Genomic DNA, 26,021 nt, shown 5'->3' on the forward strand with positions numbered 1-26,021 from the left:
GGGTAGCATCGAATATATAATATCTAGGAGAACATGATCCTAGAATATTGTGAAAAATTTGTTGAGCCCCATCATACTGTGCTACTGTTTGAGACATACATTGGACACAAGGAGCCGGAGACTGACACGGACACATACAAACACACACGCAGTGAGAACACCTTTGGTGTGCAGTCGGGATAAATGGGATTACGGATTTGAGAGAGATTTAGAGAATAATCCTTTCAGATATTAGAGGGGCAGCCTTGGCACAGATCAAAAGAGAATGCTCTCTCTCAGAGTACAGATGGATGGAATTTAGGCTTGACATTTTCTATTTTTTTACTCTGAGAATCAGTGGAATTGTCAGATATTGACCAAATATGGTACTGTGCTGATTTAGTAGAGTTGCGGTTGTAACTATTTAGCAGCAGATGTCTCCATTTAACACATATTCCATTTACACAGATTGTTACATTTTATTGCACCTACAGTGGTTCCTCATTGAAAAGTTTTGAGATTATGTCGCAGGATTTAGAGGTAATTTGTGGTTTAGTACCCTGCGTCACTGCTTCATTTCTCCAGACCACCGCAAGAGGGAGTTAGAAGATGTCAAATAAATCTATATATTCCATGATATTCTTAAAATATGTGTTGACTGAATATAAGCAGCAAGTGATGTTTGCTAAATCAAGTTGATGGCGCAGACATATAGCCTCGGCACCTACATAATCCGAGGGACTCACTCACTCATGGCTTTGGATCAAAATAAATAAGTACCAACATTCTTTCTGATAGTCTAGAAGTGAAAATTGCAAATAGAAGTGATTATAAAAAGTCACGACTACAATAGATAGCTAGTTTTGGTCTCAAATAAGCACGGTCTGAGAAGAGCGTTTAACTAAAATAAGCAACGTTTGTTAGAAAATCACCAGTAATATATAGACTTAGACCTATGAACAGTTAGTGATTTGTGTATATTATTGGTTACCCTGACCTGGATGCCATGTATAATAGTCTATAAAATGTCAAATATTACCACCGTCTCTTGCGCATGTCATTTTCCATTCATAACCAAGGGTTAGCTACGCTGCCAGCTTTTAGAGAGATAATTTAAACAACGATCAGTTTAAATTATTTGAGCAAAAAATTACATTTTTATTTGGAATGGCAAGCCAGACAAAATTAAAAAGGGCCTATTGTCTCACCCCATGTTCAATAATGGCCTGGTTCCCTTTATTCAGATTACAACCGCTCACTTTGGGTTATTTGAAAACAAAATCTCCAAAATACCTTTTTTTTTTAACAAGGACTTGAAAATGAGATTGGTAAATTATGAATTAATGCATTCATTTGGTACCTGGCAGCGAAGCTAACCCTTGGTACGTCATGCGATACGTCATCAGAGCGCGCAACAGAACATTGTACTGTCTACACTTGGTTTGTTGTTTATATTAAAACATTTTCATTAAATCGATTTTAATCCGAACTAAAGTTTCGTTAAGAATTCCACGACGCGGTTATCCTTTACGGCTGGGACTGCAATTTGTGTTCCTTTTTTTGTTGTTGCGTAGATTCCACGAGTGCTAGCTGGCTGTACTACAGACACCTGTCGTCGTCGTGGGAAAGACTCATTGTTATCTTTTCGTAAAACAACTGGTTGCAGTAAAGAGCCAATCTGGATACCAAGCAGATCCTGAGGGAAATCGACAAGTACCAACTGCTTTACGCTATGGAGGAACAACATACTCCACCATGGAAAGATCCAACTACCTCACAAAATAACTTTAACCCGACAAAAAAGAAAAAGATTCCTCTACAGACATGGACGATTTACTTACCATTGAGGTAGAGACTAGTGCTCTGGCCAGAATCCATGCAACAATGGGAAAGTTGTGAGGAGGTAGCAGGGCTGAGGGGGAGTTTGGAGTTCAGACAGAGTGAAATTCTCATGCTCCAAAGAGAAAACAAGACACTCACAGCCAAGGTAAAAATACACGATTCCAACATGGATTGTCTACTCAGGGAAAACCGGGTGATGGAGTCGCTTCTAGACATACAAAGTCGTAGCATGCGTGAAAATCTATTTTTTTCTGGGATTCCTGAGGACGCATCCAATAATCCAGAGGGCACGATCAGAGAATTCATGCAATCCGCATTGAAACTTCCTATCTAGATTGTGAACAAGGTGGCTTTTCACCGAGTACACAGACTTGGAGCTCGGAGCGACAAGACCAAGGGGCCCTGACCAATCATCGCAAAATTTGAACACTACTAACAAAAGGAGCTGATCAAAAGCAGGAAGGGAGCTTAAAGCTTAAAAAATAGGTATGGGAACTGTAACAATATCTGAACATTATGAAGTGGATATGAACACACGTACTCAATTACATGCTTGGTTACACATACACACCTGATCTCTCTCTTCTCTCCCTCTATTGTCAAGAAGCATTTTTTAAATGTAATGTGTTTATTGTTTGTCTCTATGTATTTGTCTACAAGTTTATAACAACAACAACAAAAAGTTATCTGAATGTGCAAATAGTCAGGATTGATTCTCAAAGGAAGGTGGTTCCTTTAGAATATGAATGTTGACGAAAATGAGATTTGGCTCATTAATCTATACCAATTTATTGAATTTACAGGGAACAAATGGTCTAATCATTATGGTAGGAGACTATTGTTGTGACTATACTTGTGTTAAGTACCTCAATGGACCGTAAAGGTAATCACTCCACAAACTATCATCCCGTGCCCTTAAGGAAATCACAAATATTATGGACACATTAGAAATAGGGGATATTTGGAGACTAAAAAATCCTGACCTAGTGAGATATACATGGAGGCTTAAGCTAGTCATCTTGACTACTTTGTCTCTTGCATCAAAAGGTTAAAAAGTTTTAATAGGAGACAGAATGCGATCGGATCATCATCTAATTGGCATTCATATAACTCTTATAGATTTTCCACGTGGACGGGGATATTGAAAATTGAGTCAAAGTTAAAAATAAGTTGTCCTCCAGTAAACTAAGACAAAATAATCTGCCCAGGGACTGTGGTTGAAAATTAGCCGGTTGGCTAAAACCGGCACTTTTACTGAAACGTTGATTAATGTGCACTGTCCCTGTAAAAATATAAATAAACTTAAAATAATTCATAACTGAATTTTTCCTGTATAATATTAGGTTCAGCAAATCCCCTTATTGTTTGGGATACCTTTAAAATGTACCTTCAGAGGTCATTCAATTCAATATTCATCAATAATAAAAAAAAGCAGTTTCTGGCTAAAGAAACAAGACTAACAAGGGAAATCCATGCACTAATAGTACAGGTAGATAGCAATAAAAATGATACTACAGAGATACAAAATAAGTTTGAGGAAAAATAAAAAAGAACTTGAGGAACTTATTCAAGAACGATCTAATGTAATCTATTACAGAAATAAAGCAAACTGGATGGAATATGGAAAAAAAAGGCACAAAATTCTAACTGAATCTCCAATACAGGAACGCTAATAAAAAGAATTTGCCGAAACTCGTTACTGAAGACAGTCATCTATGATTCTCCAAATTATATTTTAAAAGAGGAAGCCAATTATTTTAGGCAGATGTTCTCTTTTCCGTCTCATCCTTTCCCACTGAATGAAGATTAAGGTAAGGAATTGTTTCCAAATATAAAAAATGGAAAATTAACAAAAATGTACAGAAAGATTAGTGCGAAGGCCAAATTACAGAGGAAGAACTTTGGGGCTATTAAATCCTTTCAGTCTGGAAAAACCCCAGGGCTTGATGGCATACCGGTGTTTTTTGATATACTAAAAGCTCCATTGTTAGATTGTTTTAACTACTCCTATAGAAATGGTAGTCTGTCAGGTACTCAGCAGGAAGGTCTGATTTCTCTATTATTAAAACAAGACCCAGATGGAAAATATAAAGACCCAGTCTATCTAAAAAAACCTGGAGGCCCCTTACACTTCAATGTTGTGATGCAAAAATACTAGCAAAATGCATAGCACTCAGAATTAAAAGTGTTTTACCAGGCGTTGTTCATCCTGATCAGACAGGTTTTTTACAAGGACGATGCATTGGATACAATATACGACAACTAATAGAAATAATAGATCACAAAACATAAGAAGCCAGGAATGGTATTTATAGCAGATTTTGAAAAGGCATTTGATAAATTTAAGACTGGATTTATTTATAAATGCCTGGATTTTTCAATTTCACAAGATTCAACACTGTGCCTTTCAGCAAATTTTTTTTTAAATAGAATTCTTGCCACCAACAAAATGTTGAATATTTGGGGCATAAAATCCTCAAAGCTCTGCAGATTTTGTTGGGAGGATACAGAATCAATAGACCATTTTGGTATTGCCCTCAGGTAGCCTGTTTCTGATCTCAGGTTCAGGAATGTCTGAAATTGCATAGCATTGGGCAATAATTGGCCCTAGAAATAGTACTGTTAGGAGATCTGGAGAGACCGGGTCAGTCAATTACTAATACTCTTAAAAGTATTTATCTTCAACTCGCAATCTGTAGATTCTATCCGATTAGATAGATTGAAATTGTACGTTAAACATCACAGCATAGTTGAAAGATGTGTTACGTAGAAACCTGAAGTGGGTGGCCAGCAGAGATAGATGTGATGGGCTGAGGGTTGGTATGTGGAATTGGAGACAAGTGGGAGTGGAGTTGCTGTGTGGGCGATTGACCATCATTCTAAGATAAAAGTTTTTAAAAAAATAAGTCTAAATAAAACATAAAAGTACATTTGAATGACACGAAGTGGCAGTGTTATGAAAAAAAAAATACATTCATTCAATACATTGGAATACAAAATATGCCATCCATCCACCAATTATGGGCTATTTGCAGGACAATAGACTCTTGCCAAGGAGGGTAAGGGAAGAATGTATTTTTGCAGAGTATACAACCATGCTGACAACCAGCCATGGCAATCAGTGGACAAAGGGCTGGACAACTGGCTGCACCGAAGAAAAAAAATGCATGGTTCCACAGAATACCAACTGGGATGGATCCCAAGGTGAATGTGGCTTCTTCATCAACATCTTTATGCCGTCGTTAATAAAATAATTATAAAAATACTCTTTCAAAATGCAGATGTTTATTTCATTATGGATCCATAACGAAATGCTATGGGAATAAATATCCCTGAATGACAGAAATATTGGAAAAGTAGGCTTTGATCTGGGCCTGCAGGACGCAAAGTTCTTAGGTTGTCAGACGAATCATTAGGTCGAAATTACAGAACAGTACAAAACAAGAGAAAATGCATGGTTCATTTTCTGGAAAAATGTATATATATATATATAACTGTAATATAAATAATATAATAAAAGTATTTTCAGCAAAGTGAACATGTGTAAATATTTGTAAGATTCAACAACAGACAAACTGAACAAGTTCCATAGACATTTGACTAACTGAAATGGAATAATGTGTCCCTGAACAAAAGGGGGGGGTCAATCAAAAGTAACAGTCAGTATCTGGTGTGGTCACCAGCTGCATTAAGTACTGCAGTGCATCTCCTCCTCATGGACTGCATCAGATTTACCAGTTCTTGCTGTGCGATGTTACCCCACTCTTCCAACTAGGCACCTGCATGATCCCAGACATTTCTGGGAGGAATGGGCCTAGCCCTCACCCTCCGATCCAACAGGTCCCAGACATGGTTAATGGGATTGAGTCCGGGCTCGTCGCTGGCCATGGCAGAACACTGACAGTCCTGTCTTGCAGGAAATCGCGCACAGAATGAGCAGTATGGCTGGTGTCATTGTCATGCTGGAGGGTCATGTCAGCCTGCAGGAAGGGTACCACATGAGGGAGGATGTCTTCACTGTAAAGCACAGCATTGAGATTGCCTGCAATGACAAGCTCAGTCTGATGATGCTGTGACGCACCGCCTCAGACCATGACGGACCCACCTCCAAATCGATCCCGCTCCAGAGCACAGGCCTCCGAGTCACGCTCATTCCTTCGGCGATAAATGCGAATCCAACCATCACCACTGGTGAGACAAAACTGAGACTCGTCAGTGAAGAACATTTTTTGCCAGTCCTGTGTCTGGTCCAGCGACGGTGGGTTTGTGCCAATAGGCGACGTTGTTGCCAGTGATGTTTGGTGAGGACCTGCCTTACAACAGGCCTACAAGCCCTCAGTCCAGCCTCTCTAAGCCTATTGTGAACAGTCTGAGCACTGATGGAGGGATTGTGCGTTCCTGGTGTAACTCGGGCAGTTGTTGTTGCCGCCTTCCTGTACCTGTCCCGCAAGTGTGATGTTCGGATATACCAATCCTGTGTAGGTGTTGTTACACGTGGTCTGCCACTGCGAGGACTATCAGCTGTCCATCTCATCTCCCTGTAGCGCTGTCTTAGGCGTCTCACTGTACGGACATTGCAATTTATTGCCTTGGCCACATCTGCAGTCCTCATGCCTCCTTGCAGCATGCCTAAGGACGTTCACGCAGTAGAAAAGGCCTCTTTAGTGTCCTAAGGTTTCATAACTGTGACCTTAATTGCCTACCGTCTGCAAGCTGTTAGTGTCTTAACCGTTCCACAGGTGTATGTTCATTAATTTCTTATGGTTCATTGAGAACAAGCTTGGTAAACAGTGTTTAAACCCTTTACAATGAAGACCTGTGAAGTTATTTGTATTTTTACGAATTATCTTTGAAAAGACAGGGTCCTGAAAAAGGAAGGTTTCTTTTTTTGCTGAGTTAATACAACCGTAGAAAACAGTTGCAGGTCGGAGGGCCATCTAACGCGTGCAGACCGGAGGGCCACCAAGCGAAAGACCAATGAGGCACGGGTAAACGGCGGGAGTATCTATGACTCTGAGGACTGGGTAGTGGGCCCACGCTCTCCGCTTCTCCCTTCCCTCGGTGCGGAGTTCTGGGCCGGAAGGTTGGCTTCGTCTCGCCTAAGCTCGGTTCCTTGCATCTACATGTCGCTTGGGTCGCACCCGACCGGCTCCATCCCCCCTTTCCGAAGGGGATTTGGGTTGCTGGTGAACCAGGTCTTCCCACCTCCATCTCCAATATTAAGGTGCACATGGGTCTATTTATATAATGAATATGAATTCAGAGGGTCAAAATAATTAAATATTAAAGCATTAGACCTCTCACTAAAGACATCAGTCCTACAAAAGTTATACTTAAATCCGAACTGGTTCTCTAGCAAATGAGTAAGAATGGATTATTCACCATGGCAACCAACAAAATGTATTTCTTAGTTTGGCTTGTTTGCAGAATTCACAGCTTGCTAAGCTTGAGGAAAAACAAAATGCCTCCAGCAGAGTATCTAAAGGGCTTTTATATAATTAAAATGCAGGGTTAATAATAAAATCGATGAATACCAGATCACTATCATAATATTAAAAACTTTCAAATGCATTCATGAATTAAATCGTTTTAGCCGACAATGTTGCGGTTTGGCCTATTTATATGATGAATATGAAATCTGAGGGCAGAAATTATTAAAGTATTAGACCTCTCTAAAGGTGTCAGTCATACTAAAGTTAAAACTTAAATCCGAACAGGTTGGAGATAAGAGTACATGGCCATAAAGGCTAGATCATTTTTTAAGCTGTTCAAACCCAACAGGGTCAAATAATATAAACAGTGGTTATAGAGGGTGCAACTGGCCAGCACCTTAAGAATAAATGCCAGTTGGCTTGTCATAGCTGAGCATTCAGATGTCAAGATAGCGTGTGTGAGAGTGAGAGGGTGAGAGAGAGAGGATCGAAAGACAGTAACGCGTGGGATATAGCAATAAGAATGTCCGTTTAAAATGCAGATCAGCTCATATTACCCTTCTCAGAGTTAAGAATTTTGTGTGTTCAATTATTTGTGACATTGTTCACTACTCCCCCTATCATTAGCTGGTTGAATGAATGTGGTTAAAATTAATACCCTCCCTAACTTCTAACTCTTTAAATGTATACCTATTTTTATTCCCAATTTTTTTTCCCGCAAACTTGATGGTATTCTCACTTTCTGTATTTTTTTTTTTTTTTTTTTTTTTTTTAATCTAAGGATCCGCAAGGTGTTCCTTTAAAAAGGCCTAAACCCTTAGGAGGCATGGCCCTACCTAATTTCCAGTTTGCTTATTGGGCTGCCAACTTCCGTGTAATTCAGTACTGGATCCGTGCAGATACCCCACATATCATTCCAGCACGGTTGAAGATAAAATCTTCCTCGTGTATATCATCCTCACTGGCTGCTTTGACACATTCCCTATTCATTCCGCTACTTCAAGTTATACCAAAAATATTTAGTAAAAACCATTCTCTGGAACCAGTTTAGACGTCAATGAATAGGTTTGTAAACCAACGCTCTAACCACAAGGCTACTTGCCGCCCCCAAAATAAGTGGACCTGGCACTTTGCTGTTCTCACTATAAAAGGGGCTGCACTGATAGAGTTGATCCTCTCAATCATGTGAGACATTTGACAGAAGTAGCCTAAAGAATGTATAAAAATAATTATATCAAAGTGTTATTTGTTTTGTCATCTAAACATTTCAGTATACCATGCAACACTAGCACAAATGTCCATAGTCAAGAGCACTAAGCAGTGCTCCACAGTCCTGCACGCACAAACATGCACACAAGCATTTAATTGTACCGTGTACACTTTGCTGTATCCTGTGCAATGACAAATGTTGACGCAACTGCACAGTCTCCAATTGCAGATGTAGCCAGTTTCATTGCTTTCTGAAGAGCAGCTCATTATTCAGTAGCACCTCCTCCACTTCCCCCTGGAAGCACTCCTCTAATGGTCATTAGCCCACAAATTAACCTCCACACCGCACGTTAATGATAATTGCGTTAGCATTAACCCACAATCACTGTGTGAATGGACCTGCTCAACACTTGTAAACCGCCTGCTCTGCTGTGCTCAGCTAATGAACCTCCCAGAGGAACCATTCAGACATCTATGTTCTCAACGTTAACCTCAAAGGTCATCAATGGCAGACGTGTTAAGATGAAAATCAAGATTATGACTATAGCAATGAGTGCCATTTGACATTCTCACCCATATCTGATTAGTCTCTACATACGAGTTAACCCATGTAGTCTTTGAATATAGGCCTTCTTGGATTAAAGACCATGCCCAAGAACAAGAATGTCACAGTTCACTTTGGAAGCCAGACAAAAGACATTTGTTAGAATAAAAAGAAAGTTTATTATCTAGACATTTCAATTGATTTATATTAACTAGCAGTAAGACCAATGTGTTTTTTCCTGGTTAGATATTTTCCATGTAAAAGACATACCAAACATTTGTTATTTCTAAAGCAATTACTGTAAGAAAACAAATATACACTTTTTACAAGTACTCGACCGATAAAATACAAAGAAAAGAAAACTAATTACATGATAGCAATAGCAGACATGTAGGAAGGGACACAGTACTAGGGTGTGAAAGGTCTGAGTGGAAAGTCATGTCTGAAAGAAGAGCAAGCTGAGGTCAGAGGTCACAAATGGTAGAGGTCACCAGGACATTCACATTCTTTGTCTGTAAAAATAAACTACAATGCCATTAATTCGGCACCTCTGAGGTTTCGGTCCATCTGTCTATAATGAGGTTTCGGTCCATCTCTCTATATCCATGCATCCATCCGACTGTCTGTCCATCATCAATTGTTCTGGAAGCTCTGCTCATGAATGGTTATGTATAGAGAATGTTCTGTAGGATCCCATGACCCAGGGTCAGTTATACAGTTCAAAGGTCACATACATATATACAGTAGTGCCTTCAGAAAGTTCATACCCCTTGACTTATTCCACATTTTGTTGCGTTACAGCCTGAATTCAAAATTGGATTAAATATACAGTTGAAGTCGGAAGTTTACATACACCTTAGCCAAATACATGTAACCTCAGTTTCATAATTCCTGACATTTAATCCTAGTAAAAATCCTGTTTTAGGTCAGTTAGGATCACCACTTTATTTTAAAAATGTGAAATGTCAGAATAATAGTAGAGAATTATATATTTCAGCTTTTATTTCTTTCCTCACATTGCCAGTGGGTCAGAAGTTTACATACACTCAATTAGTATTGGGTAGCATTGCCATTAAATTGTTTAACTTGGGTCAAACGTTTGAGATAGCCTTCCACAAGCTTCCCACAATAAGTTGGGTGAATTTTGGCCCATTCCTCCTGACAGAGCTGGTGCAACAGTCAGGTTTGTAGGCCTCCTTGTCAGCACATTCTTTTTCTGTTCTGCCCATAAATGTTCTATATGATTGAGGTCAGGGATTTGTGACGGCCACACCAATACCAATACCTTAAGCCATTTTGCCACAACTTTGGGGTCATTGTCCATTTGTGACCAAGCTTAAACTTACCGATGTCTTGAGATGTTGCTTCAATATATCTATATACTTTTCTTACCTCATGATGCCATCTATTTTGTGAAGTGCACCAGTCCATCCTGTAGCAAAGCACCAACACAAAATGATGCTGCCACCCCTGTGCTTCATGGTTGGGATGGGGTTATTCGGCTTGCAAGCGTCCCCCTTTTTCCTCCAAACATAACGATGGTCAATCTGGCTAAACAATTCTATTTTTGTTTCATCAGAACAGAGGACATTTCTCCAAAAAGTTTGATCTTTGTCCCTATGTGCAGTTGCAAACCGTAATCTGGCTTTTTTATGGAGGTTTTGGAGCAGTGGCTTCTTCCTTGCAGAGCGGCCTTTCAGGTTATGTAGATATACAACTCTTTTTACTGTGGGTATAGATGCTAGACGTCGACCGATTAATCGGAATGGCCGATTACAAGTTTTCATAATCGGTAATCGGCATTTTTGGACACCGATCATGGCCGATTACATTGCACTCCACGAGGAGACTGAGTGGCAGGCTGACAACCTGTTATGCGAGAGCAAAAAGGAGCCACGGTAAAGTGCATTAAATGTATCTTATTAAAAACAATCAATCTTAATATAATCACTAGTTAACTACACATGGTTGATGATATTACTAGTTTATCTAGCTTGTCCTGCGTTGCATATAATCGATGCGGTGCCTGTTAATTCATCATTGAATCACAGCCTACTTCGCCAAATGGGTGATTTAACAAGCACATTCGTGAAAAAAAGCACTGTCGTAACCATAAACATCAATGCCTTTCTTAAAATCAATACACAAGTAAATATTTTTAAACCTGCATATTTAGTTAATATTTCCTGCTAACATGAATTTCTTTTAAATAGGGAAATTGTGTCACTTCTCTTGCGTTCTGTGCAACAGAGTCGGGGTATATGCAGCATTTTGGGCCACCTGGCTCATTGCGAACTGTGTGAAGACCATTTCTTCCAAACAAAGACAGCCAACTTCACCAAACAGGGGATGATTTAACAAAAGCACATTTGCGAAAACCACAATCGTTGCACCTAACCATAAACATCAATGCCTTTCTTAAAATCAATACACAGAAGTATATATTTTTAAACCTGCATATTTAGTTAAAATAAATTCATGTTAGCAGGAAATATTAAACTAGGGAAATTGTGTCACTTCTCTTGCGTTCATTGCAAGAGTCAGGGTATATGCAACAGTTTGGGCCACCTGGCTCGTTGCGAACTAATTTGCCAGATTTTACGTAATTATTGTGCAATGTCACAGCAATATTTAGACTTATGGTTGCCACCCGTTAGATAAAATACGGAACGGTTCCATATTTCACTGAAATATTTCTGTGTGTTATGTTATAATTAAGTCTATGATTTGATAGAGCAGTCTGAGCGGTGGTAGGCAGCAGCAGGCTCGTAAACATTAATTCAAACACACTGTCCTGCGTTTGCCAGCAGCTCTTCGCAATGCTTCAAGCATTGCGCTGTTTATGACTTCAAGCCTATCAACTTCCAAGATTCGGCTAAAGTACCTATTAGAACATCCAATTGTCAAAGGTATATGTAATACAAATGGTATAGAGAGAAATAGTCATATAATAACTACAACATAAAACTTCTTACATGGGAATATTGAAGACTCATGTTAAAAGGAACCACCAGCTTTCATATGTTCTCATGTTCTGAGCAAGGAACTTAAACGTTAGCTTGTTTACATGGCACATATTGCACTTTTACTTTTTTCTCCAACACTTTGTTTTTGCATTATTTAAACCAAATTTAACATGTTTCATTATTTATTTATTTATGACCAAATTGATTTTATTGATGTATTATATTAAGTTAAAATAAAAGTGTTCATTGTTCATTCAGTATTGTTGTAATTGTCATTTTTACAAATACATGTATTAAATTTGCCCATTAATCAGAATCAGCTTTTTTTGGTCGTCCAATAAATCGGTATCGGCATTGTAAAATCATAATCGGTCCACCTCTAATAGATACTTTTGTACCCGTTTCCTCCAGCAACTTCACAAGGGCCTTTGCTGTTGTTCTGTGATTGATTTGCACTTTTCGCACTAAAGTATGTTCATCTCTAGGAGACAGAACGCGTCTCCTTCCTGAGCAGTATGATGGCTGCGTGGTCCCATGGTGTTTATACTTGTGTACTATTGTTTGTACAGATGAATGTGGTAACTTCAGGCATTTGGAAATTGCTCCCAAGGATGAACCAGACTTGTGGAGGTTTACAATTTTTTTCTGAGGTCTTGGCTGATTTCTTTTGATTTTCCCATGATGTCAAGCAAAGAGGCACCGAGTTTGAAGGGAAGCATTGAAATACATCCACAGGAACACCTCTTTTGACTCAAATGATGTCAATTAGCCTATCAGAATCTTCTAAAGCCATGACATTTTATGGAATTTTCCAAACTGTTTAAAGGCACCCACCAAACATCCTATAATGACAAAGTGAAAACATGTTTTTAGAAATGTTTGCTAATTTCTTGAAAATAAAATACAGGTCTCTCATTTACATAAGTATTCACACCCCCGAGTCAATACTTTGTAGAAGCACCTTTGGCAGGGACTACAGCTGAGTCTTTATGGGTAAATCTCTAAGAGCTTTCCACACCTGGATTGGGCAACATTTGCCCATTATTATTTTCAAAATTATTCAAGCTCTGTCAAATTGGTCATGGTCATTGCTAGACAACCATTTGCAGGTTGTCATAGATTTAAGTTAAAAATGTAACTCGGCCACTCAGGAACATTCACCGTCTTCTTGGTAAGCAACTCCAGTGGCCTTGTGTTTTAGGTTATTGTCCTGCTGAAGGTGAAATAATCTCCCAGTGTCTAGCGGAAAGCAGACTGAACCAGGTTATCCTTTAGGATTTTGCCTGTGCTTAGCTCCATTCCTTATGTATTTTTTTAATGCCCAGTCCTTAACAATTAATAGCATACCGATAACATGATGCAGCCATCACTATGCTTGAAAATATGGAGAGTGGTACTCCGTAATGTGTTGTATTGGATTTGTCCCAAACATCACAGTTTGTATTCAGGACAAAATGTTAATTGCTTAGCCACATTTCCTTCCTCTCCGGCAACTGAGTTAGCAAGGATGCCTGTATCTTAGTGACTGGGTGTATTGATACACCACCCGAAGTGTAACTAATAACTTCACTATGGGAAGTTATTTAAAAAGGGATATTCAATGTCTGCTTTTTCAATTTTTATCCAAACCTCCCTGGTATTTTGTTGTTGAATCATTGTTTGAAATTCACTGCTCAACTGAGGGACCTTATAGATAATTGCACTGTGTGGGGTGCAGAGATGAGGTAGTCATTCATAAATCATTTTAAAACAGAGTCCATGCACACAGAGTCCATGCAACTTATTGTGTGACATGTTAAGCACATTTTTACTCCTATTTAGGCTTGCCATAACAAAGGGGTTGAATACTTATTGACTCAAAACCCATTTGACATTATGGGGTATTTTGTGTAGGCCGGTGACCAAAAATAAATCTAAATTCAGGCTGTAACACAAAATGTGGAAAAAGTCAAAGGGTGTAGAACTTTCTGCAGTATCCCCTGACCCAGGGTTGGTTTTAGGACAGTGAAAGCTACTTTGGGTTGTCAGTTGCTGATCCTAGTGCTCACCAGTGCAGTCTAGTAGATGACTTCATAGACAGTGGCCTTCTTATCTCCAGAACCTGTAACTATGTACTTATCATCCACTGAGATGTCACAGCTTAGCACGGACGAAGACTCCTTCGACTAGAGTTAGATAGGAAAGAGAGCGAGAAAGATAGAGGGAAAGATTAGAGCAAGCTCAACACCCAGCCTTGATACAAGATAAATAAAAAAACATGTTGGTAGGAAGGCCGTCGGAGTGAACAGACGGTTGTCCAAGTGGATAGTGTGTGTGTGTGTGTGTGTGTGTGTGTGTGTGTGTACCTGGAATATACTGGCTCCGTACGGTGTCCTCCACGCATTCAGCAGGTTATCCTTCCCTGTGCTCACAAACCATTTTCCTGGGCAGGCAGAGAAATAGGAGACAGAGCTTTAGGAATCACATTGGAGCTAGGACAGATACTACTGTGGATGCAGGGGCCAAATCCCAGAGAACCCAGAGTATAAATAAAATGCATTTAAAAAACTATCAAATCACATCACGTTAGGATTAGAGCTACTGTATATGAAGACACAAGGAGAGAGCCAATTGCATTTCCTTGACTCCTCACCTCCTTTCTCCTCTCCGCCTCCTCAAAACCCACTGGATGATAAAGTCAGAAGTCACTCCCCTCCAATGGATTTTGAGGAGAGAGGACACGAGGAGTCAACTAAATACAATTGAGATTCTCCAATGAAAACAGAATATAAGGCTGTCTACTAGGTCAACAAAAAAAGTTGAACTGTATACCTGTATTAAAACAGGGAGTTTAATACATCTCGGTTCAAAGTGGAAAATGAACCAGGGGAAAGGCGACTCATTTGGGGGCTAGTTCCATCAGTTAGAAAATGCCAACATAACATGGAGACAAAAGCCGGTAACATCGTTGTTTTTAGATGTATCGACCATACAGAATCTTCAAAGTAGCCATCCTTTGCCTTGATGACAGCTTTGCACACTCTTGGTTACTACATGATTCCTTGTGCTATTTCATAGTTTTAATGTCTTCACTATTATTCTACAATGTAGAAAATAGTACAAATAATTAAACCCTTGAATGGGTAGGTGTCCAAACTTTTGACTGATACTGTACATCAAGTTACAGTACACAGCTAACTAAGACATAGTATGCGTCCCAAATGGCCCCCAATGCTCTGTTGAGCATGGTCAAACGTAGTGCACTACATAGGGAATAAGGTGCCATTTGAGACGCACCCATACACAAATCTTGAGCACGTCAGCCAGAGCTCTGGTGACATGGCCTTACCACAGGAAGCAAACTGGAGGGAAAGCACACAGCTCTCGTGGAGGTGGAGCTGGTACTTGTCTGGCTTGGTGACGTGGAGCACCTCCACATTACTACTCTCCATCCCCACCGCCAGCCACTCTCCCGTCGGACAGTACCCCAGAGAAAAGATCTGGAGAGGGGGCAGAGGGACAACATGGTCAGTGTGTGTGTGTGTTCATGTGCGTGAGAGATGGACAGATGCATACAGTAGTACCCCAGAGAGAAGATTTACAGAAAGGGCAGGGGACAACCAGGGCCCGGTTTCCCAAAAGCATTGTTATTAACGTTGCACTTGAAAACGCTCGTAATTTAAACACCTGCCTCAGACCACTGGTAGAACAGCTAAGTGTGTCATTAGATGCTTTTTTTGCCCTCCCGTGTCACTTTATACAGAGAAGAACATATGATTTATCAATCTCCTTGTGACCGCCGATAACTTCCGAACAAAGTTCACAACAAATACAAAGTTACCAATGTGTTTGCAATTGATACAAACAAGCGATATAAATACGCTACAAATGAAAAATTAGATGACTGCATTAAAACATAAAACTGTAGGCTACAGGCCTATTTCAATCCAATTGAAATACATTTAACGTTCAGTCAATTGAGCTCCATTTCACTACTTGTAGTCTGTCTAATTTGTCTCAATACATTTAAATGATGTGTAGCCTAACATGGTGAATTTGTACATTTTTATTGGGTAAACAGAATAAGGTGCCTCAATATTTGCAGCCGTATGTGGAAATCTCTATGAGCTGATCCCTCATCAGAATTGTGAAATAATTATAATGTTAAGGAAAAATGTGAATGGAGAAAGCTGATCCGAGAGCAGCACTTCCTTTCTTTCAATCCTATCAGTATCGACATATACTCCAACTTAGCAACCAATCTCTCTGCGTGGTATTTGGGGGAAATGCATGTTGCATCTTCGGCCATTGTAGGAAAAATGTTTCACCGCTATTGGGAAACCGGTCCCTGATCAGTGTGCGTGTGTTCAGGGGCGTGAGAAAATCGACACACAGACAGACACAGCTGCCACAACAAACAACCCTGCCTTTCTTCCCTTCACAATTCACTCCTTAGGTGTTAAGCTAATATCGTCCTGCTAGAGGGCTAAACGTGTTAAAAAATATATATATTTGCACTGAAAACAACCCAACACTGGTTACTTTACAAGCCCTTAACCAACAATGCAGTTTCAAAAATAGAGTTAAGAAAATATTTAATAAATTAACTTAAAAATAAATCACAATAAAATAACAATGGAGGCTATATACAGGGAGTAGCGTCACCGAGTCAATGTGCGGAGGTACAGGATATAGTCGAGGAAATGTATACATGTAGGTCGGGGTAAAGTGACTATGCATAGATAATAAACCACGAGTCGCAGCAGTGTAAAAACAAATGGGGGTGTCAATGTAATAGTCCAGGTGGCCATTTGATTAATGGTTCAGGAGTCTTATGGCTTGGGGGTAGAAGCTGTTAAAGAAAAAAATCTTCATCCAGTTCGAGGCGAGTAATCGCTGTTCTGATATCCAGAAGCTCTTTTCGGTCATAAGAGACGGTAGCATCAACAAAATAAGTAAAACAATGCGGGCGAAAAAAAAACACAAAATAACACAAAACAGCAGCCATCCCCTCCGGTGCTATTGTGTATTACACTATTGTGCTCCCTATTTTCACATCACAGATACATAGTGTATTACTCTGGATACGCCTATTGGACTAGCAGGCTGTAAAGAATACACTGTTGCGAGGAGAAAACGAGCAGCGACCAAATGGTATGAGATCATTCCTCAACAGTGATTTTAGATGCCGGGCTCCAAATGATGATTTTTCATTGGTAGCAACCGAAATTCAACAGAAAATAAGATTTTATAAATTGAGATTGAGATATGGCCAATATTGGGCATTTTAACCAATCAGATCAGCTCTGATTGGTCAAAAGACCAATTAGTGGAAAAAATATCAGAATTGGCCTGTCTGTCTAAACGCAGCCTATGAATTCTAGCTATTTTGTGCCCTAGAAACTAATATGTAAACATGGAAATACATATGTTTATTATAAAAGCTAAAATGTATATACAAATACCGGTCATTGAAATTACAAAGTAATTTGTGGAATATTAGGTTTCTACATTGTATAAAAGCACTATTTTCCCATTGAGGTGTACAACATTGAACATTTTACACTGTCGCTTTAAAAGACATGCCGAGATCATAAATGTAGGGGTCATAAATGTATTGCTATGATCATTGATGTCCTGAAAAAAGCTATGCCTTTTCCTTTATCTGTGCCTCCAAATGTGTGGATATCCTGGTTAAGTAGGGCCCTATGATTTCCGATGTGGAATCGCGGAATTTGGTAATAAAATGGAATCAACTGTAAAACGTGGAATATTGCAGAATTTTCCATAATTTGGCTGAAATTTAGTTAAAAGATTTTTTAAAGTAGGTCTAATTATTGTAGTAACCTACCCCTTATGTCAACTCACAACTTGGCTGTCACTTTGAGAAACATGACGAAGAGGCTGACAGAGGGCCAAGTCGACCCTAACCCCTAAATTCAGAGCAGAGCAATACCCAAAGGACTATCATGAGTAAGGCGATAAGCTGTTTTGCAAATTCTGTCAACATACTATTGATTGGACCCATAAAAATACATGTGATGGCCACTTAAAGCCCATGTGAAGAACAAGGAAAAGCACCGTGTTATCCAGAGCATATGCCTCCTTCAAACAACCATTACTAGTGCAAGCGCATCAGCAGATTCAAGACAAAAATGTATTTACAAGAAAAGCGAAGAAAGCTACAGCCATTACTAGGGTAGCATTGCAAACAGGGAGGAGCGTTGCCCGAAAATGAGAGCAGCCTCCGTCAAAACGCACCTGCCCAGTGTGTTCGACCAACATATGACTGCCGTTCTGCAAAAAAGGACCATGGGGAAGAAGTTTGTGGTGGTTGTTGACAAGACAACAGATGCAAGGGATTGCAGCATTCTAATCATTGGTGAGTTAACGTAGCCTATTAATATACCGTTGCAATAGCCTACATTTACATTCTGCAGTGTGAATTGTACGCATGGAAATTGTGATATTCCAAACGATGAGCTATCGTTGGTGAAATACAGCGATGCATAATGTCAGCAGCGGTCTGCCTCCATCTAGCTAACTATCGCTGTATCTATATTGTGTTTAACCTTGACATTTAAATAACACTTAGTTTCACAATATTATTTTAGGTAAAAACATCATTCAAGTTTCTCCTTTATCTTTCATTGTAGGTGTTGAAAACCAGTGCTTTCTGGTGGATGTCATTTTCGTGGACAGACAGACTCAAAGTTTTCCCAAGCTATACTAGCCTCCCTCCACAGCAACAATCTGAACCTGAATGATGCCTGGGCAGCGGTCACAGATAATGGCTTCTATAATGCCTGAAGGCATTCAAGGAGGTTCTGAAAGGAACTCTGCCATGTCATCAATCTGGTGGGTGAGAAATGACAGCACTACAAATATTTATCTGAAGTTGCATCACTAGTGACATGGATGAGATCCGTCTTCTTCAAGAAGCCTGCCAGAAAGAGAAGATAGGTGAGCTTCCTCATTTTGAAGAGTTTGTGTAGGTCAAGGCTCCTGAAGCAGTGAGCTCCAGATTGAATAGCTGGTTTGAGATAGTGAAGTACCATGCAGAGCATGTTCATCTGTACAGAGAGTTTTTGGTGGCAAAAAAGTCATCCTCCCAAGCAGTCACAAACATCCTCAGCCAGCTGGAAACAGAGAAGGTTGCTGCATTGTTGCCTAGATTCTGGCATGACTTATTTTCCATTTATAATGAAACACTTAGTAGAACTCTATTGAAGCACTTTCCTTGATAAGAAAATAGTGCAAAAGTGTGTTGCATCATTACAAATTTACTGTTATATCTTATTAAATTGACTTTTTATTCAGTCGTATTATTAGACAATCTTGATGATAAAATTAACGTAAATCATTAAATTCAGAAAGATAGAAACAGAATTTGGGAGAAAAAAAAAACAGATTTCATAGGGCCCTAATAAAGTTACCAGGTTGTTAGCTAGCCAATGAGGTAATAGGACTGAACAAAATGTCATCAAAATGGTTAATAACATCGACACACGAGTAGTTTTAGAACAGCTCACAACATGATTTATGAATGTAGAAGGTCCGGCGATCCACTATATGTAGATAAAATGTTGTGGCGGTAATATAGGTTAGATCTCTTGACCTGGTAGGGCTAGAAGCAAGCCGTTTTCGCTGTAGTTATGGTGCAACCATGACGCTAACGAATTTGCACTCGCTTTACCCTTCAGGGCACTCAAAAACAACGGTACAGTGAAGCCTTATCATTACAACAATTATTATCTGGGATACTTTTATCATAGTCGCACTGAGCTCCTAAAATAAAACCCCTGGTCACACAGCAAAAATATTTGGTTGTACATTCGCCCAAATTGATCGCACTTTAGAGCCCTTCCTGTGTGTTTGCGGGGTGTGTGTGAACCTGTGGTTCAAGTCGTGAAGCTGGAGCGGTTGTGTCTTTCAGGGGTGTGTGTATGCGTGCATGTACCTGTGAGGTGAAGTCGTGCTGCTGCAGCTGGCGTCCCTCTCTTAGGTCCCAGGAGCGTACGGTGTTGTCCAGCCCCCCCGTCCACAGCTTGGTCCCATCGTTGGAGATGTCAATACAGCTGGCTCCGTCTGTGTGGCCCTGGAACTGTCTGTGATAAACACACACACAATTAACAGATGTTATCAAAAATACGTGGTCCTGTGTGGCTCAGTTGGTAGAGCACAGCAGTTGGTAGAGCACAGGTTCAATTCATATGGAGCCACCCATACGAAAATGTATGCACACATGACTGACCATTAGGGGGATGAAACAATATCTGACACTGGACCAGTGGTTAGAGGCTACACATTTCTACCTGCTACCTATTGGCAATGTATTCTCCCATGTGGTCCTTACCTGACCAGGGTCTGGTTGTGTAGGTCCCAGACAGCGATGTTCCCATCGCTGCAGCAGGAGAAGCACACCTTGGAGTCAGGGGAGATGGCCAGGGCATAGCAGGCCGGGGCTGAGGAGGTCAGCTCCGCCTTGATGCGTGGAGTGGGCGTGGCTAGGTCCCAGATTGACAGTGTGCTGGCCTCGCCCCCCACGATAAGCGTCCGGCCATCGGGGAGCAGCCGGCACGAGCGGATATAGTTGTCTCGGTTCTGACAAGCGCGTGCAAAGTTATTTTTTGTCTCTAATACACAAACTATGCACACAAAGTGGTACACAAAGTGGTACAGAACCAGTCAAAAGTTTGGACACCTACTACTCATTCAAGGGTTTTTCTTTATTTTTACTATTTTCTACATTGTAGAATAATAGTGAAGACATCCAAACTATGAAATAACACATATGGAATCATGTAGTAACCAAAAAAAAAAAAAGTGTTAAACAAATCAAAATATATTTTATATTTGAGATTCTTCAAAGTATCCACCCTTTGCCTTGACAGCTTTACACATTCTTGGCATGCTCTTAAACTTCACCTGGAATGCTTTTCCAACAGTCTTGAAGGAGTTCCTACATATGCTGAGCACTTGGGGTCTGCTTTTCTTCACTCTGCGGTCCATCTCATCCCAAACCATCTCAATTGGGTTGAGGTCAGGTGATTGGAGGCCAGGTCATCAGATCCATCACTCTCCTTCTTGGTCAAATAGCCCTTACACAGCCTGGAGGTGTGTTGGGTCATTGTCCTGTTGAAAAACAAAATGATAGTCCCACTAAGAGCAAACCACATGGGATGGCGTATCGCTGCAGAATGCTGAGGTAGCCATGCTGGTTAAGTGTGCTTTGAATTTTAAATAAACCACCAACAGTTTCACCAGCAAAGCACACCAACACCACCTCCTCCATGCTTCACGGTGGGAACCACACATGCAGAGATCATCCGTTCACCTACTCTGCGTCTCACAAAGACACGGCGGTTCAAACCAAAAATCTCAAATTTGGACTCATCAGACCAAAGGACAGATTTCCACCGGTCTAATGTCCATTGCTTGTTTCTCTTGGCCCAAGCAAGCCTCTTCTTCTTATCGGTGTCCTTTAGTAATGGTTTCTTTGCAGCAATTCGACCATGAAGGCCTGATTCACACAGTCTATTCTGAACAGTTGATGTTGAGATGCGTTTGTTACTTGAACTCTGAAGCATTTTTTTGGGCTCCAATTTCTGAGGCTGGTAAGTAATGAACTTATCCTCTGCAGCGGAGGTAACTCTGGGTCTTCCTTTCCTGTGGGAGGTCCTCATGAGAGACAGTTACATCATAGCGCTCGATGGTTTTTGCGACTGCACAAAGAAACTTTCAAAATCCGTCATTTTCTGCATTGACTGACCATCTCTTAGAGTAATGGACTGTCATTTCTCTTTGCTTATTTGAGCTGTTCTTGCACCAAATAGGGCTCTCTTCTGTATACCACCCCTACCTTGTCACAACACAGCTGATTTGCTCAAATGCATTAAGGAGGAAAGAAATTCCATAAATTAACTTACCAAGGCACACCTGTTAATTGAAATGTATTCCGGGTGACTAATGTACCTCATGAAGCTGGCTGAGAGAATGCCAATATACATTTTGATTTGTTTAACACTTTTTTTGGTTACTTCATGATTCCATATGTGTTATTTCATAGTTTTGATGTCTTAACTATTATTCTACAATGCAGAAAATAGCAAAAATAAAGAAAAAGTAGGTTTGTCCAAACTTGACTGGTACTGTAGGTGTATATTTAAAGCATGTGCCCTGCCCACAAACACACCCTGTGATGTTGGTTGAAGAACAATGCTACTGAATACATGCTTTAACTGTGCGATTTTGGATAACAGTGTGTATATTAGGTCTAGCACTCACCAGGCAGTCCAGTTGGGACACAGGACTCTTGTTGCCAGGATGACTGATGTCCCAGACCTTGACGCAGCCCTTGCCGCCTGTGTAGACATGGCGCGTGGGGTTGCTGATGGTGACAGCACAGACCACCTCACCATGGTTCAGTGTGTTGATCTGGCGTGCATGGCGCGGGATGCCAGGGCCCACCAGGGCATCTGGAGGGAACGGTACCGGCTGCATCTGTCCATCGGCGCTAACATGGAAGGAGTAGGCTCTGAGAGGAGACGGTTTAGTAAGAGGGGGAAAGGTGGAATTGAGGGGATATTTGTCTTGCTACTACAGAGAACATAGTGCTAAAAGACACTCTCCTACAGTTTATATACGGAACACACGCAACTCACGGTTTGCCTCCAGGGATGCCTGATAAGCTTGGGGGCATTCCAGGGACTCTCATGTGAGGATGAGGGTCAAAGCCGGCCTGAGGGAGAACACACAGAGGGATGATGAGGAGTACATACTCAAACAGCCACGGGCACACACACACACCAGAGAAATGAGATCAGTAGATACAGCAACGGATCCTACATAAACATACCAACATTTAACCGGTTAGACACGCAATGATCGCACAATATGGAATAAGAGACACACTAGCACACACACCCACCATAGGGGAGCGTCCGTAGGCAGCCACAGCGGCAGCCGCCGCAGCGCTCATCTGAGGGGACATGTTGTGGAGGCCGGCGTAGCCTGTGCCGGCACTTGCCAGCTCCCCATTCATGGCGGCATGAGGCAGCATGCCAAACGGCCCGGGGTACGGCCCTGACACCGCCAGCGGAGTCCGCAGACCAGCGGCTAGGGAGTAGACAAGAGCTGTTTTCACATGGGTTTAATGTATCTGCAGTGCAGTCAGTGTGCGGCATATTCATAACCATATGACACAAAACGCATCATAAAGGCAAGTTTGAACTTTTTTTTTACCTATATTTTACTAGGCAAGTCAGTTAAGAACAAATTCTTATTTTCAATGACGGCCTAGGAACAGTGGGTTAACTGCCTGTTCAGGGGCAGAACGACAGATTTGTACCTTGTCAGCTCAGGGATTTGAACTTGCAACCTTTCGGTTACTAGTCCAACAATCTAACCACTAGGCTACCCTGCCGCCCCTGAACTCTTTACTGAATGTGCTCCATCTTCAAAACTTGACTGCTGACATGCAAAACATTTTTGGGATTGTATTAACAGTGGACTACTGAACAAAATATTAAATATAGTTTGAGTGTAGTATGCCTTTAATTAAACTAAACAAATGCATATTAGTAGGTAGCCTGTACTATAGGCTGTTAGGTATGTTTGGAAAAGGTACTGAGGTAAATTAAAATGGGGTGAAGTTTCTCTTACTAGGTGGGTGAGGTAGCTCCATGGAGGGGGGCTTGGATAGGCTGGGGCGGAGAGTGGGTGTGGCACTGGGTCCGGGTGTGGAGTCTCCTCGGTGAGTGGGAGTGCTCGACTTCGGTTGAGGCGTACCCGGCTTGTCACGCTGCCATGGAAACATATAGGCTGTCGTTACCCAGATATCACACCATTAAAGAGAGAGAAATCAAGGGATGGATTGAGAAAAGTGGTAAGAGATAAGATATTCCACCACTCTTTAGAGGGAAATGGGAAGGTCCATTAAAAAGTGTGTGTTTCTGTGACCCAGCATTAAAGACTTCTTCAGACAGCAAAAATTATTAGTGTATGGAGAGCTTTGGCCACACACACCATTCCCATCTCTTTGGACTTGAGGGAGGAGGAGCTTGCAGAGGAGGCTGTGGAGGCGGGGCTACAGGATGGGTCCTTCTTCAGGAGGCGTGTCTTGTCCAGCCCGTTCTCTCTGGGGGAGGGCAGGGGCGTACCATGAGGGGAGGCAGGATCCTGGAGAGGGGGGGGATCATACACACACACTGACTCACACTCAGCACCCTACTTCCCCTGCTGTGAAATTATCATATGCGTCCCAAATGGCACTCTATTTCCTATATAGTGCACTACTTTTGACCAGGGCCCATATGGCATCCAGAGTTGCTTTGAGCCATATAGCGAGGCCTGATTCAGAGGGGTTGGGTTAAATCTGGAAAATACATTTCAGTTGAATGCATTCAGGTATGCAACCGACTAGGTATCCTCCTTTTCCTTTCCCTAAAAGACCGGCATGTATACGTTAGAAAGAGTTACAGGATGGCCAAAGGACAACCACCCGAGTCACGGCCTGCTCACCCCGCTATCATCCAGAAGGTGAGGTCAGTACAGGTGCACCAAAGCTGGGACAGAGAGACTGAAAAACAGCTTCTATCTCAAGGCCATCAGACAGCATAGCCATCAATAACCAGCCACCACCTGGTTACTCAACTCTGCACTTTAAGAGGCTGCTGCCCTATGTATAGTGGGGCAAAAACATATTTAGTCAGCCACCAATTGTGCAAGTTCTCCCACTTAAGATGAGGCCTGTAATTTTCAACATAGGTACACTTCAACCATGACAGACTAAATGACTAAAAGAAATCCAGAAAATCACATTATGATTTTTAATGAATTTATTTGCAAGTTATGGTGGAAAATAAGTATTTGGTCAATAACAAAAGTTTCTCAATACTTTGTTATATACCCTTTGTTGGCAATGACAGAGGTCAAACGTTTTCTCTAAGTCTTCACACACTGTTGCTGGTATTTTGGCCCATTCCTCCATGCTGATCTCCTCTAAACTCCTCTAGAGTTTTGGGGCTGTTGCTGGGCAACAAGGACTTTCAACTCCCTCCAAAGATTTTCTATGGGGTTGAGATCTGTAGACTGGCTAGGCCACTCAAGGACCTTGAAATGCTTCTTACGAAGCCACTCCTTCGTTGCCCGGGCGGTGTGTTTGGGATCATTGTCATGCTGAAAGACCCAGCCACGTTTCATCTTCAATGCCCTTGCTGATGGAAGGAGGTTTTCACTCAATCTCACGATACATGGCCCCATTCATTCTTTCCTTTACACGGATCAGTCGTCCTGGTCACTTTGCAGAAAAACAGCCCCAAAGCATGATGCTTCCACCCCCATGCTTCACAGTAGGTATGGTGTTCTTTGGATGCAACTCAGCATTCTTTGTCCTCCAAACATGACAAGTTGAGTTACCAAAAAGTTCTATTTTGGTTTCATCTGACCATATGACATTCTCCCAATCTTCTTCTGGATCATCCAAATGCTCTCTAGCGAACTTCGGACGGGCCTGGACATGTACTGGCTTAAGCAGGGGGACACATCTGGCAATGCAGAATTTGAGTCCCTGGCGGCGTAGTGTATTACTGATGGTAGGCGTTACTTTGGTCCCAGCTCTCTGCAGGTCATTCACTAGGTCCCCCCGTGTGTTTCTGGGATTTTTGCTCGCCATTCTTGTGATCATTTTGACCCCACGGGGTGAGATCTTGCGTGGAGCCCCAGATCGAGGGAGATTATCAGTGGTCTTGTATGTCTTCCATTTCCTAATAATTGCTCCCACAGTTGATTTCTTCAAACCAAGCTGCTTACCTATTGCAGATTCAGTCTTCCCAGCCTGGTGCAGGTCTACAATTTTGTTTCTGGTGTCCTTTCACAGCTCTTTGGTCTTGGCCATAGTGGAGTTTGGAGTGTGACTGTTTGAGGTTGTGGACAGGTGTCTTTTACACTGATAACTAGTTCAAACAGGTGCCATTAATACAGGTAATGAGTGGAGGACAGAGGAGCCTCTTAAAGAAGAAGAAGTTACAGGTCTGTGAGAGCCAGAAATCTTGCTTGTTTGTAGGTTAC

General features: G+C 41.2%; 1 protein-coding gene across 5 annotated transcripts in view; it reads right to left on the reverse strand.

Moving 5' to 3' along the window:
- Positions 1-26,021, reverse strand: part of LOC118357988 (transducin-like enhancer protein 1) — a 67,437-nt gene that overhangs the window by 11,702 nt on the left and 29,714 nt on the right. For 3 of the 5 annotated variants that reach the window (XM_035735303.2, XM_035735302.2, XM_035735307.2), the window contains 11 exons: positions 23,979-24,131; positions 23,616-23,754; positions 22,882-23,087; positions 22,616-22,692; positions 22,239-22,488; positions 20,308-20,555; positions 19,912-20,059; positions 15,301-15,451; positions 14,318-14,394; positions 14,021-14,137; positions 9,162-9,689 (listed from right to left, as the gene is read on the reverse strand). In XM_035735303.2, coding sequence (XP_035591196.1) covers positions 14,030-14,137; positions 14,318-14,394; positions 15,301-15,451; positions 19,912-20,059; positions 20,308-20,555; positions 22,239-22,488; positions 22,616-22,692; positions 22,882-23,087; positions 23,616-23,754; positions 23,979-24,131 — 1,557 coding nt within the window. In that variant the 3' untranslated portion in view covers positions 9,162-9,689; positions 14,021-14,029. Of the gene's footprint in view, positions 1-9,161; positions 9,690-14,020; positions 14,138-14,317; positions 14,395-15,300; positions 15,452-19,911; positions 20,060-20,307; positions 20,556-22,238; positions 22,489-22,615; positions 22,693-22,881; positions 23,088-23,615; positions 23,755-23,978; positions 24,132-26,021 lie in introns of those variants that run through there. The other 2 variants (XM_035735305.2, XM_035735301.2) reach the window with 2 other exon arrangements.

This window comes from Oncorhynchus keta, chromosome 25 (genome assembly GCF_023373465.1).
Source record: "Oncorhynchus keta strain PuntledgeMale-10-30-2019 chromosome 25, Oket_V2, whole genome shotgun sequence".
Taxonomy (NCBI): Eukaryota; Metazoa; Chordata; class Actinopteri; order Salmoniformes; family Salmonidae; genus Oncorhynchus; species Oncorhynchus keta.